Source organism: Ictalurus punctatus, chromosome 4 (assembly GCF_001660625.3).
Source record: "Ictalurus punctatus breed USDA103 chromosome 4, Coco_2.0, whole genome shotgun sequence".
Classification (NCBI taxonomy): domain Eukaryota; kingdom Metazoa; phylum Chordata; class Actinopteri; order Siluriformes; family Ictaluridae; genus Ictalurus; species Ictalurus punctatus.
This window is the reverse complement of record NC_071284.1, coordinates 6,123,247-6,137,580: the sequence shown is the minus strand read 5'-3', so window position 1 is coordinate 6,137,580 and position 14,334 is coordinate 6,123,247. Positions and strand designations below refer to the sequence as shown.

Below are 14,334 nucleotides of genomic sequence, written 5' to 3'. Positions count from 1 at the left end.
AATATTACATTTATGATTTGTCCAGCACTGAAGGGTGTGATAATATTGAGTATAAATTGAAAAGAGAATCTGAAGCAGGTCTAATATTAACATTAATATTACAAGGTCAAAAGAACCTTTATTTGTAGACACACCACTTCAACAGACTGACAGCATCAGCTCACACAAACACTCTAACCTGTAATCATTTACTGACAAAGTCTCACAGGAAATGAACTTGGTTAGCAGGTGCAACTGGTTTCAATGATATGTTTTCACCGTCCGTTTGTTAAAAAAAAAATACTAAGCTAGTGAAATACATCTTAAGTCAACAACATTAGTAATCAAATAGGACATATTGTCTGGCATTTCGGTAGCTGGTGGCTTTCCATGGCATCACGCCAACTCCACTCCAAGCTCTGTTGGCCAGCACGTGACTCAGGAGCCTGTCTGTGATTCAGTCGAGTCGAGTGCCAGACATTCCTCAGCAGTCACACTCAGCAACCACCCAAAACAAACATCGCTACTAATAAGGGCATATTGGAATAAACACATACAGACTTATATGTGAGGTAGGTACAGATTAACACATACTCGTACACAAAACAAAACGTACACTGTACAAACAAAGAAAAAAGCTCATGTGAGGTTGAACAAATCAAACACGCAAACTTGTAGACCTAAACTCTGAGCCAAAGCAAACTCACAAGAACAAAAACAAACTTGCACACACGGCACACATACAGTGAGGGAAAAGAAGTATTCGGGCACTTTCGTTTTGGTTATTTAATATACTTCAAGTGCAGCTATCCACTTCAAGTGGCTCAACTATGGCCCATTGCTCTCAGCAAGTCATCTTCACAAGGTTTCACTTACACGGTTCCTCTGATGGACTCGCAATTTCACAATCCCTCATAAATAAAGTCAAGAGATTGGGTAGGCCATGCAAGCACCTTCACCTTCTTTTGTAGAAACCAGTCTTGAGTTATTTTGGCTGTAAATTTGGGCTCATTGTCTTGTTGAATCGTCCATATTTCTCCACAGATTAATTTTCTTGGCTGATCAGATTAAATTCTCCTCTAATATGTCCAGATACATTTCTCCATTCATGTTTCCTTCAATAACATATAATGCCCCAATACCATTTACAGTGAAGCATGTTCTGTGTAATTGCTGTTCCTGCTGCTTTTAGGTTGTCCTGCAACTCTTTTCGAGAGACTGTTGGCTTCTCTCTTAACTTCCTTCTCATTAGTCTGAGAGCGTGTTGTGAAATCGTGCATGGTGCACATGTTCAAGGACAGTTATTTATGGTTCCATGAGCTTTCCACCTGCATATTATTCAACCAATTGTACTGACAGGGATGTTTAAAGTCTTTCCTATGGCTCTGAACATTAAATCAAATTTGCACAGTGACCCATTGTCAAATATGACCCAACCTCTCAAACCTGCACAAGGACCCAAACTTACAATTTTTACAATCTTTCGAGTGTGAATTTCTACTTGAATTTCTATTGCCACTGTGCCGTGCAGTATGGTTGTAAGCCTGGACCCAAAAATACAAGCTTGCACACTTGCAAACCTCATGCCAAACGGACACATGGACCAAAACTCGCATACAGACCACAAGAGCCAAAATCAACCAAGCCCACAAACCAAAAGAACACATGGACCCAATCTTCCATATAAACCAAACTCCAACCCAAAATCCCTCCTATACGGACCCAAACTTACAGAAGGAAAATTCACAAAAAGTAAACCCAATCTCTCACATAGACAAAATCAACCTGTAAGCAGTTCCAAAATCATACAGGTGCCTATAAACCTTGTAGGTATCTCATTATTAATTGTTCGGTGTTAACAATAAAGTAACTTTTGCTAATAAATTCTTTAAAAAAACCCAACAACAAACACCACATTTGATATGTTGTATCTCTGGGTTTGGAGCAGTCTCCTTTTGTACCCGTTTGACTGAGGAATGCCACATGATATTGCAAGTAACCTAAAGTGAACACTGGAAAACAAAACCGTTAAAATTTTTATGCATGTATAAGCCACACACCTCCGGGGTTGGGGGTTCGAATCCCACCTCTGCCCCGTGTAGGGAGTTTGCATGTTCTCCCTGTTTCCTCCAGATCCTCCGGCTTCCTCCCCAAGTCCAAAGACATGCCTTGTAGTCCGATTGGCATTTCCAAATTACCGGTGGTGTGTAAATATGTGTACGATCATGCGCTGTGATGGGTTGGCAGCCCATCCAGGGTGTCCCCCACCTTGTGCAGAGAGTTCCCTGTGATAGGCTCCAGGCTCCCCTGTATAGGATATGCAGTACGGAAAATGGATTGATAGATGGATGACTGGCAGATCTGCACGCACTTGGACACGTTAACTGACGGAAAATTTACAACCGTAGTTCTCAGCTAACTGGATCAAATGGTAGATTAGTAAATCCTAGGCCCCTGGGCAGGAAGCCCTCAACACCCCACAACTTAACACATGCAAAATACAATGCACAATCCATTATGAGTATCTGAGTAGTCTCTGTGCTATACAGAAGGTAGTCTTATCTTTAGTATGTTAGCACACCTATTGTGTGAAGTCCATAGAATTCTGTCCAATTTTTTTTAAAAGTACTAACTGCTCAGGATCATGTCGATGTCAAACTATTTGCATGTCTACACCATGACAAAACTTCACAGTTATGACTGAATGTGAAACTAGCAATTCATTTACAGACCTGGATGTTTGTGGATTGGCTTGGGATCATAACATCTTCAAAATGAAAATAAGATCAGCCAAGTAAAACATGAGGTGTAAAGTATTTCTGACTCAATTCCTTAGAAAGAGAACCAGCTAGAATATGATGACAGCTTCCACTGAATTTCTGGATATTTTATTTCACGTCTGCCTGAAAAACAAAAACAGTCCCAAATAGACCACACCTTCTGCATAACATCTGAGCACCATGTCAAGGCTTCCAGGAGGGCCAAGAAATTTGCATACAAGACTAACTGAAGGCAGGAAAAAAAAAAGACACACGCACATGCTACTTTCCTTAGAAGGTTTAATCGTAACACTGGAGTTTAAATAGACAAAAGACTGGATTATGTGAAGTTCTGCAGGGAAAATACAGTGCCTTTCAACACGTCAGCTGGACTGACACACAATGCTGTAAGCAATACCAAGAGGTTTGAGCAATAGAACTACACCAAAGAGCCCGGCACACCCACTTTCTTAGTTTCGAGTTACCAAACAGGGATAAGTAATTCTTCAGAAACTGACAGGTTAGAACTTTTAACTTAAGGAATTTTTGAGGGTGAAGCAATTTAATCATTCACTCCTCAACAAATCATTTGTTACTCATCAAAGCAGCAAAATTTTGATCCTAATAATAATAATAAAGTCTAGATTCTGTGGGTGCCTCTTATTTCCTTTCCTCACTTCCCCTGCTTGTTCTTAGCTCCTCCCTCTGAGGAAGTGAGGAAATGATACAAAGAAAGAAAACAATTACAGGTGGAATGCCACTTCTATTTCCCAGCTTTATCAATTGTATAACAGATATGAATGCGCTAATTACCATCTAAATTCTGTAAGGAATAATCCATGATAGGGTATGGTGCTATATTTTTACAGAGTGCCAAAAAACCATTCAGTCCTTTTTGACTAAGTCGGGCAGTCAGTGTAAGTGTGAGTTCTTTTGGCATGTGGTGTTCATGTCGTACAAAGATGAATCATTTGCTACACATTTCCTTTTAAACGCTTACTGTTTCCACTGATAAAAAACAGGGGCTCATTCATTCTCTGACCGTATTTTACCTTCACAAATATGTAAAGTTAGTAAGTGGAAGCAGTGTTCGCTACAAACAAGCTAGCTTATGGTTCACCAGATAAAATTATAGAATAAAATAAAAATTTGTCCATATCTGTCCACATATAACCAGAATGTTTATTGTTGTTCTCATCACTTTAATTTCTCCAACAAATCCCGACTTGAAGTAGGACCAAGCGTCTAGGCTTTGGTACGCCTTCAGGCTTTGCTTAGTGTATTTCCCCGGTGTCGAAATCAGGTGCAAATAAATGTCAAGAAAACCGATTTCTGGCCACATGCTGATGTCCATGGACCACAGGTTCTTGGGCAAGTTGTAAGAGTCACTGTCGAGTCCAACTGCCTTTAATTTAAGATGATAATTGTTGATTATACTTGTGTTTTCGCAGCTTCCCCTGTTAAAACCAGCCATTTTGCTGGATGATTTGCCGCTCAGTCTGGCTGAGGGGGCGTGTTCCGGCGGGAAAGTGTCGCCAAGCACATACTCTATTGATTGGCTCTTACATCTTATGACACAATAACGCTTTCCTGTTCAGTAGTAACTCAGGTTTTCCAGCAAGAATTTCATCTCATTGTTTCTTGAAATAAAGTGGCAAAACCACTACAGTGACATATGATGTTTAAACTTTGATCAGTCTGTGGACTAAAATGAAGTGCCACAAAAAGTATTGAATTAAAAAAAAAACAACACTTTATGAAGTTTAGAGTGACTTTACAACCTGTAATTGGAAGAAGATGAAAAAAAAACTACTATAAAAATGATATTTGACTTTATTTAAGTGAAAGGTAAATCAGTTGGTTCAGATCTAATTATAGAATTTTTTACCTCAACTCTGGTGCCAGAGTATATACAATATACGTGTGTGTATGTGAAATCAAAGAATAATTATTGGATTATAGGATCAAACATGATCATCATTGGAAGCATGTCTGAGCAGGCAAACAAACAACACACCAATGTCGCTCAGCTGGATCTCATAGGTTTAGGATTGATGCCAATTTTGGCTTGTTGCAACGTTCAGATATCTTTGTTGACAGATTACAGCTAGCAAATATACTCCTAACCTGTTCTGTTGTGCTTATAAAAAAAAAAAGAAAGAAAAAAAAACCCTACTCTGTTATCCAGAAATGTGTATTCAAATCACCTTGGTAATTTTGTTGTACATGCTGTAGATTTTTCTTCCCATTACTTCATGCCTTCATGCATAACAACAACTTAGCTCATTAAACTCTTACTATAACAGACTGCATGCAAAGTTCAGCTTATAATTCTCAAAAACATACACCATTGAAGAAAAGTTATAGCAAGAAGTAAGAACACGGCTCAGTGCCGATTCAACACAAATGCACAAGTTTTTTTGCGGTCCACTTAAATTTACGCAATGTAAATACGCTTCTCACGTTATGGTACCTATAAACAGTTGTTCCGTCACCAAACTCTCTTTTTTTCCTCTCTCCTGAAGTTAATAAAGCAAAATAAGTGCTTACTGAGATGTTCTCGGTCCTGACGTCTTTACTCTTGCCGGACGACTTACAGGAACAGCTTTATGCTTAACTGTTACAAAGCACTGACACTGGAGACTCCGTCCATAAATGTTAAATCTCCTTACAGAAAGCTCCATCATATCAACAATTACACTATTTATCCTTGTTAGATAAAAAGTTTATTATTTTTTACTTAGTCTTAGATTATATGGAGCATCCATCGACGGTGCAGGCTGGTACTATGGAAACGGTAATGTATTAGTATGAGCGCATTATTATTAAACTTTGATTGGTCTTGCAGCAGGACCTACTGTGAGAGATGCTGCCAATGTAAAATGAATCTGTGTTTCACTGAAGCAAGATATCTCAAACTGTTCATCTAAAGTTTCTAATAATGTTCTGTTTATTCTCATTTTTTTCCATTGCACGCTGTGTGACGTCAGCCTATGGACTAGACGGACATACGGTATGTCAGGAGGCAAAGAAAAACAGACTGGATGTCGGTGTGAGCGAATTCTGGAAAAACAGCCAAAAAAGGACAAAGAAATGAGATTTTCTGCCTTTTCAGAGACATGTCTGTTTTAATAAACTCTAAATATAAACTGATAGTCCAGAAAATTAAAACCACCGGCACTTTGTGCAAGTCCCCCTTGTGCCACCAAAACAGCAATGACCCGTCAATGCATAGACTCCACATGACCTCTGAAGGTGTGCTGTGGTATCTGGCACCAAGACGTTAGCAGCAGATATTTTAAGTCCTGTAAGAGGTGGGGCCTCCAAAGATAAGACCTGCTTGTTCAGCACATCCCACAGATGTCCGACTGGAATGAGATCTGGGGAATTTGAAGGCCGTGTCAATAAATTGTGTCAAAAAATTCTTTGTCATGTTCCTCAAACCGTTCCTGAACACTTTTTGTAGTGTAGCAGGGTGCATTATCCTGCTGAAAGAGGCCACTGCTATTAAGGAATACAGTCGCTGTGAAGGGGCGTACTTGGTCTGTAACAATGTATAGATAGGTGGTACGTGTCAAAGTAACATCTACATGAATGCTAGGACCCAAGGTTTCCGAGCAGAACATTGCCCAGATCATCACAATGCCTCCACTGGTTTGCCTTCTTCCCATAGTGCATCCTGGTGCCATCTCTTCCACAGGTAATTGATGAACACAAACCTGGCCGTGCACATGATGTAAAAGAAAACATGATTCATCAGACCAGGCCACCTTCTTCCATTGCTCCATGGTCCATGGTAATGTTATGGCTGATTGGTGTATAATAGCAATTGTCAAAATTTTGATCATATGAAGGGTTTTCCGAAGGTGCGACACATATAATCCCACTGGACAATCACTTTACAACGTCTAACACTGGACTGTCAAATTCAGGAGCTGAATCAATTCTTAATTGCAGTGCTGCAGCCTTTAGGTCTGAATCCGATACCCCTGTTCTAGGGAAAAGGTTCGTAGTGCACAAAAACAGAGCTGGATCTTCCTAGATCCCAGATTTTGAAAGCCGGATATTAAGTAAAGCAGTTTTGAAGCCTTGATCCGAATGGGTATGGGCGAAAAAAAAAAAATGTTGTTATATATTTCTCAAAAAGCAGCGCATTCAATAAAGCGTGAGATTTCAGATAGATTTAGGATTAGATTTTTATTTACTGTGGGAGTCTAAACACGTTAGCACTACCTCATGTAGAGAGAATGTGGTCAAGACTGGGGAACTACGAGTTATGGAAATAAGGAGATAAAAGAAGGGCGAGGGGAGACAGGAAATTAACGACACTAGGAAACTAGGAAATATGATTGCTGGAAAACAAGGGCATTAGGGCAGTGGGAAACTAGGAGTCTAGTTTCCTACTGAAATTTGGAAGACGCACATTATATTAGATAAATGTACAGTAAGTGTTTCTTGACACAGATGACAAGAAGGTGGCCTTTTAAACCTTTAAATGTTTTATTGCCATTAAATTACTACCAGACTCTCCAGTTTCGATGCTCCTGTAGTGGAGGCTTGACTAACTAACTAAATCAGGCATATAAATAATTACAAAAATGGTTGGTGTAAAGGGGTAAAGCAAGAGCAAATCTGACGGAATAACTGGATAACTGGAATAATAAAATTATACGTGTTGGTTATATGGTCTTGATTGAATAGCAGCTCTGACAATAGTGCTGACCACAAAACAAATCATAGGGCCTGCTGTTATAGAAAATAAATATAAACCTGTCATGTTTTATTCCTTACTAATTGAGTTGAGTTGTGTTATTTATTACCAATTCTGTCATTTGGTTTTTGAAACTTAAAAAAAAAATAAATAAACACACACATCATGCTTCCATCATTAGCCTTTGGGAGCATTTGTCAAACATCTATATTTAATCACAGGTGTGACAAGCGAGACAGAAATACAATCTTGTAGAATGGAGAGAAGCTCAGCATGCATTGATGAGACTGAAGTGAAGGAACCCATGGGCTGTATAAACATTTAGAGCAATCACAACCAATACCAGAATAACATTCAGTCCTAATATAAGCACTTTTTTTTTTATCCCAAAAGAGTTCTGTCATCTGTGCTTTTTCTGTAATTTGTACTTTGACTGAACAATGTGTGCTTAGCGTAGGATAACTATTTTTAGTCTCTCCTCCGAAGGCATTACAGCCGTGACTACATTTCATCCGTTCTTTCTCAATCAGTGCTGGTGTGAAAAGTATCAGCACAAACGGAGAACCAATCTCACTCGCCTGATACAACCGTCACTGATGCGTGCCTGCGTGAATCTACCATCTGGGCTAGAAAGAAATCAGCTGCAGCCTCACTAATTCATACCATACTGTACATTTCCCTTACAACAACTGCCAGTCATTACTGTTGTGCTCAGTTCCAGAAAAATCCAAAATAACCCAGTTTACATACTGTGGTTGTGATAATCAAATGCCCCAAACACCAGATAACCCTGGTTTGGAGTCTTTCTTATCATAGCCCATCAATTTCCAAACTTCACTGACATTCAGTAAAGTGTATCAGAGGTCACAACATGTTTTTACTTGTTTTAACAGAGGTAGTAGTTAAGCAAGTATTTGTGTGTGCAGCCAGGTAAACTAAGCTCAGGCATTTATTATTATTATTATTATTATTATGTTCTACTTTTACAGTATGCAATCCGACCATTTTTGGATGCTTGAGATCTGCCAACATCTGATTCTCATTAAGGTTGCATGAACGGCGGTGCACGCACACACACACACACACACTTCAAAGAAGAAGAAGAAGAAAAAGAGAGTCAATGGAATGTCGGAGCATTTCTGTTTACTGGGCGCTGTTTGTTGAACGGTGATAACAGCAGCAGCTTCACTTTTTCACTCAGAGCTGTTGCCTCTTGTGTTTGTGTAACTAACTCACAACACTCTCTCTCTCACACACACACACACACACACACACACACACTCTCTTCATATCTCGCCTGTGGTGTATAAAATATATATTTTTAAAAACCCCGTCATTTTGTTTGGACTGTTACATTAAAATACTTTCTCTACCCAGATGTCGAGTCTTTAAAAAAAAACCCATAGTTCCAGACACCCACTTCTAACATGCAGGTTGACTTAATGCGCATGCGCAGCACAATTAAAAAGCCCCGAAGAGAAAATCACGTCTCTTTACCTACCCAAATAAAGCGGCCGACGGCTTTATTCCTGTAAACTGCGGATGAAAATGGTTCTCCTAGGCCTTGTTAACTGCTGTGGTCTGGTTCCGAAAGATCAAAATGGCATGCTGCATGACTTCCGTTTGGGAAAACAGCACAAGAATTCCTCAGTACTGGAGAGATTCTCAGGAGTTTGTGTCGGACTGAGTCCTGCCCACTGCTGCACTGTTCTCAAACTCCACCCAGGTGTGTGCAAGACTGGGGGAGACAGGTACACTGCTCTACTGCTCTACTGCTCAAGCTCCTTCATGTTATTCATAATAATGTATTTTATTAATAGTAATAAATAAATAAAGTATTTGTTATTAATGTAATTACAGATCACCAATTGTGGAAACTACTACTACTACTACTATTATTATTATTATTATTATTATTATTATTATTATTTAAATATATAATAAAATCCAAATCGCGAAAACCATTTTATATAGGCCTATAGCCTATATAAAACAGAGAGGGTATTTATGAAATAGCAATACAATTATATAAAATTGTAATATCATATAAAATCTACATATAATAATAGTAAAAAAAAATTAAACATATTAAACTAAAAGTTTTTATTACTAAATAATATTAAATAATTATTATTATTATTATTATTATTATTATTATTATTATTATTATTATTATTATTATACAGTGGCCTCACACCTCCTGGGTTTGGGGTTTGAATCCCACCTTTGCCCTGTGTGAGTGGAGTCTGCATGTTCTCCCTGTGTTTCGGGGGTTTCCTCCGGGTACTCCAGTTTCCTCCCCCAGACCAAAGATGTGCGTTTTAGGCAGATTGGCATTTCCAAATTGTTCGTAGTGTGTAAATGGGGGTGCGATTGTCCCCTGCGATTGGCTGGCACCCTGTCCAAAGTGTCCCCTGCCTTTTACTTGAGTTCCCTGAGATAGGGGAGCCTGGAGCCTGTGACCCTGTAAAGGTAAGCGGTACAGAAAATAGATGGATGATAATAATAATAATAATATAATAATAATAATAATAATAATAATAATAATAATAATAATAATAATAATGACAATGAGTCTTTATTGGTCACATATACATTAGAGCACAGTGAAATTCTTTTCTTTGCATACCCCAGCCTGTCAGGAAGCTGGGGTCAGAGCGCAGAGTCAGCCATGATATTATTTAATAATAATAATAATAATAATAATAATAATAATAATAAGAAGAAGAAGAAGAAGAACAATGCATCGTTATAATAATCTGTTGGGATTCTTATTATTATTGTTGTTGTTGGTGTTCCTAACATTTTTTACATTAACAATAATGCAAACAATATACAATAAATATTGTTTATGTATCATGTTTTTATAAATACAGAAATTTATATTAACAATGATTTTTATTTAACTTATTTTTATGTTACACTTTTGCTTTTTATTATTCATAAATTGCATTATTATTTTTAAGTTGTATTTTAATTGTTATTATTTCGTGTTTTTTATTTATTTTATTTATTTATTTTTACGTAATACCATGGACACAAAGCAGCGTAGCCGCTGCGCAGATTTCAGCGATCTGCAGCACAAAAACGGACTACGTTTTCCGGGAAACAGTATGTGAAGATTTGTCCAATAAAAATCGCAGAACGTTAGAGTATGTCAAAGCTTAACGGATGTTGTCGAGGCTCTGGTATGTGTATGAGCTGATATTCTTGAACATCCACACAGACACATTTTCTGGGAAGAGTATTTCGAAGAACAAAATGTATTAGACAGTAGTAAACTAAACTAATCTTGCGCAAAACTAACGCAACCAGTATGCACGCAAGTGCGCGCTCTCTCTCGCGCTTTTTTTTTTTTTTTTTTTTGTCCCGCCTTCGTTCAATGACGCGCTTCCGCCAAGATGGTCGTAGGAGCTTTCCCCATGGCAAAGTTGCTCTATCTGGGTGTCCGTCAGCTCAGCAAACCGGTGGCCAACAGGATTAAAGCAGGAGCGCGGAGAAGTGAATTCTTCAAGAGTTACATATGTCTTCCTCCGGCACAGCGTGAGCACCGTTACTGAGTTACATCTTTTAAATCTGTTGTGACCATGACAGCGGGTTGATGGTTAGGCGGAAGCAGAACAGTGCGATTCGCAGCCAATAGGCTTTCCCGGAAGATATCGTTTAACCAATCAGGACCGTGGGCGGGTCAACAAACGCTTGCGATTGAATATGTAGAATTATGGATTAATCAGTGGACCAATGAAAAGCTGAAAGGCGGACACTTTAGCCTCGACAACAACCAATGAGAGTTGTTTCATTTTGATGGGGGTGGAGCCTAGTCGTCATTGAGTGTTCGTTGAACATTTGAAAGTGCCTTCTATTGAAATCCTTATACAGTATAAATAAGAATATAAACAATATCCAGTTGTGGATATCCAACTTTGTAGCATCAGACTCGATCAGAAATCGAGTCTGATGTTACAGAATTGTCTGTTATATAAAACCTTGATGCTAAATGTTCCTGTATGTAAGAGAGGGAGGAGTTGACCTTATGTGGCATGCTTTCATAGTCAAAAATTGAGGGACGGTTATTTGCAAGTTAGCTTAAATACTTTTTTCCATAAGAAAAGTATTTATTATAATCTCTAAAATTTTACCATTAGACCATCATATTTAAATGTGCTATTTATAAATCAATGACAATGAAATCTGGAGATACGAGGTTTCCACCCGACAGCGACGATATAATCTAATTTATACCAGAGCTCTTACGAATTCTAGAGCGTTCATTAATTTCTATGACAGCAGCTCTGATAGTGGTTTCCGGCTGTAATTCAAATCTCAGCTATAGTTTACATTGTAACACATTAACAGTAACTTGCATGGTGGACACTGTTGTTATTTAACATCAAAAAAGTATACTCCTCATTGACATGGTACAGCTTTATGAAAGGATACATTTATATAACGTTTATGGAAGCAGTCTCCAGTGTCGGCACTAAGTTTTCTGCCACAGGAGAGTCTACTGGATAGAGATGTTTGCGCCTTGATGTGTCTCGGTAACATGGCACGCTGTGTTTCTTTGTGTTACTAACTGCATGGGGAAAAATAGAAGCTGGTGAGGGAATGATTGTTTATAGCTGCATGATGACAGGGATTCACTTGTTTCATGGATGTTCCAAAACATTTAATGTAACTATAAATGGTTAAAAGTATGACGTGTGGTCATACTGCAAAATAGGAATCATTTAAAATAAATAAATAAGAGGGATCCTAAAAAATGCATTTTTTAAATTTAGTACTGCCCTGAATAAGCTATTTCACATAACAGATGTTTACATATAGTCTACAAGACACAATAATAACTGAATTTAGTTCAAAAGCTTACATACGCTTGATTATTAATACAGTGTGTCGTTACCTGGATGATCAGCGACTGTTTTTATGTTTTGTGATAGTTCTTCATGAGTCCCTTGTTTGTCCTGCGCAGTTAAACTGCCCACTGTTCTTCAGAAAAATCCTCTAGATCCTGCACATTCTTTGCTTTTCCAGCATTTTCTGCATATTTGACTCATTTCCAACAGTGACTGATGATGTTGAGATCCATCTTTTTAAACTAAGGACGACTGAGGGACTCGTACACGACTATTACAAAAGGTGCAAACGTTCACTGATGCTCAAGAAGGCAACATAATACATTTAGAGCCGGGGGGGCGGGGTGTAAACTTTTGAACAGTATGATTGGTGTAAATTGTTATATTGTGTAAATTATTAGATTTTTTTTTTTCATTTAGCACCTTCAGAAGCTAAATAAGATATTTACATGTTTCCCAGAAGACAATATTATAACAGGACAGTATCTCTTCTTCTCCGCACACCCTGAAAAATGATTTGTTCCTTGCGTAATTATAATGGCATGTATATTAATAAATTTAGCATTGGAGCATGTTCCGTTTCTCTCCCTTTGAAGTGTACCACTGGATCGAGATGAAAACAAAGATGAGGATAATGGGCTTCCGTGGTGCTGCCGTCAAACCACTTAACGAGGACGCGGCTGCGGAGCTGGGAGCCGAGCTGCTCGGCGAGACCATCATCTTCCTCATCGGCGGCGGCTGTCTTGTATTTGAGTATAGCAGGCAAGCGTGGAACAGCAGGAGAAAGGATGAAGAGCTGACCCACACTATCAACAGCCTGCAGGTGCAAATTGGAGAACTGGCCCTAACCACAGAAACTCTAGACGCTCAGCTCCGTGAGGTCAACAGGCTTCTTCTGTCTTTGCCACCTGCTCCGAGTGGCAAATAGTAACACCAAACATCAATGCGTGATGCTGGGTGGAACAGACAGACTAAAGCAGTGTGTGCGTGTGAAGTACTAAAATACAAATAAGCTCCGCCATGTACATATGACATTTAATGAAAATACTCACACACACACACACACACACACACACACACACACACACACACACACACACACACACACATATATATATATATGTCAACATTTAAGAGGTCATCAGAACCTGTGGTTTATTACATGTACTCATTTTATGGCTTGGTGTTCAGTATTGCATATATGGAGAGCAAATGTTAAATTTATTGGCACAGATTAACCCAAGTTAATTTGTTCTCTTATCACGCTCTGCGGAAACATTTCATATTTCTCCATGGGACTTTTCTGTGGTTCGTTCTAAAACTGTATTGTATCTGGAACATTTTGATTTGATGCCTGTAGCTTGGTTCAGGTTTCAGAATTTGTTTCTGGATGCCTCAGAATTCAGCTCAGCTGAATTTGATAGAATCTATGAATTCCAGGAAAGTCTAATCTTATCCGGAAAGGGCCGGTTTTCATTTCAACCAAGCAGAAGTCACACCTGAGTCTGTTGAAAGTCAAGATGAACTGATTAAACAGGTGGAATCAGGTGTGGCTCCTTCTTGATTGGAACAAAAACCTGCACCCACTCTGGCCTTTTGCGGATAAGATTGGATATCTCTGGTTTATCCAGTATTGACTTCCTGTTGGTCAGAACAGTGAGGGAACATAAAGAGCTTTCACTTCACACACTGTATGTGGATGTCTGGATTGTTTTGTGCGTTTGGTAAGGTTCATCATGCCTCCCCCTGGCTTCACTTTCATAAAACTCTAAAACACAATTTTTCACTCATTGTCAGTTAATCCGTTAATGAAACAATTTAGTTGCGTTCGAGCAATGCAAAAGATACTGCAGATAGACTCTGGATGATTACAATGATTATAAGTTTGACAAAATCGAATACATCCGACTTGTGATTTCAAGCCCCATGCCTGTGCACTGATCCTGTTTGTATTGATGGATGTCTGAAATGACATGTGCATAGAGATGTATATTGATTATTGTACAATAAAATGAATACCCTGCCAATA

At 38.6% G+C, this 14,334-nt stretch overlaps 2 protein-coding genes across 5 annotated transcripts in view; one reads left to right on the top strand and one right to left on the bottom strand.

Annotated features, from left to right (window-relative positions):
* ppp1r13l (protein phosphatase 1, regulatory subunit 13 like) overlaps window positions 1–9,087 on the bottom strand; it is a 27,464-nt gene extending 18,377 nt beyond the window's left edge. For all 3 annotated transcript variants that reach the window (XM_053677875.1, XM_017465674.3, XM_017465673.3), the window contains exon 1: window positions 8,951–9,087. The gene's annotated coding sequence lies outside the window, so the exon portion shown is untranslated. The remainder of the gene's footprint in view (window positions 1–8,950) is intronic.
* Window positions 8,992–14,334, top strand: opa3 (outer mitochondrial membrane lipid metabolism regulator OPA3). Of its 2 annotated transcripts, none has more exons than XM_017465683.3 (2): window positions 8,992–9,175; window positions 12,902–14,334. In XM_017465683.3, exons 1-2 carry the CDS (start codon window positions 8,992–8,994, stop codon window positions 13,231–13,233), a joined length of 516 nt encoding a protein of 171 aa, XP_017321172.3. In that variant the 3' UTR covers window positions 13,234–14,334. The 2 variants fall into 2 exon arrangements, with proteins under 2 accessions (XP_017321172.3, XP_017321173.3); XM_017465684.3 differs by lacking the exon at window positions 8,992–9,175 and adding an exon at window positions 10,812–10,992.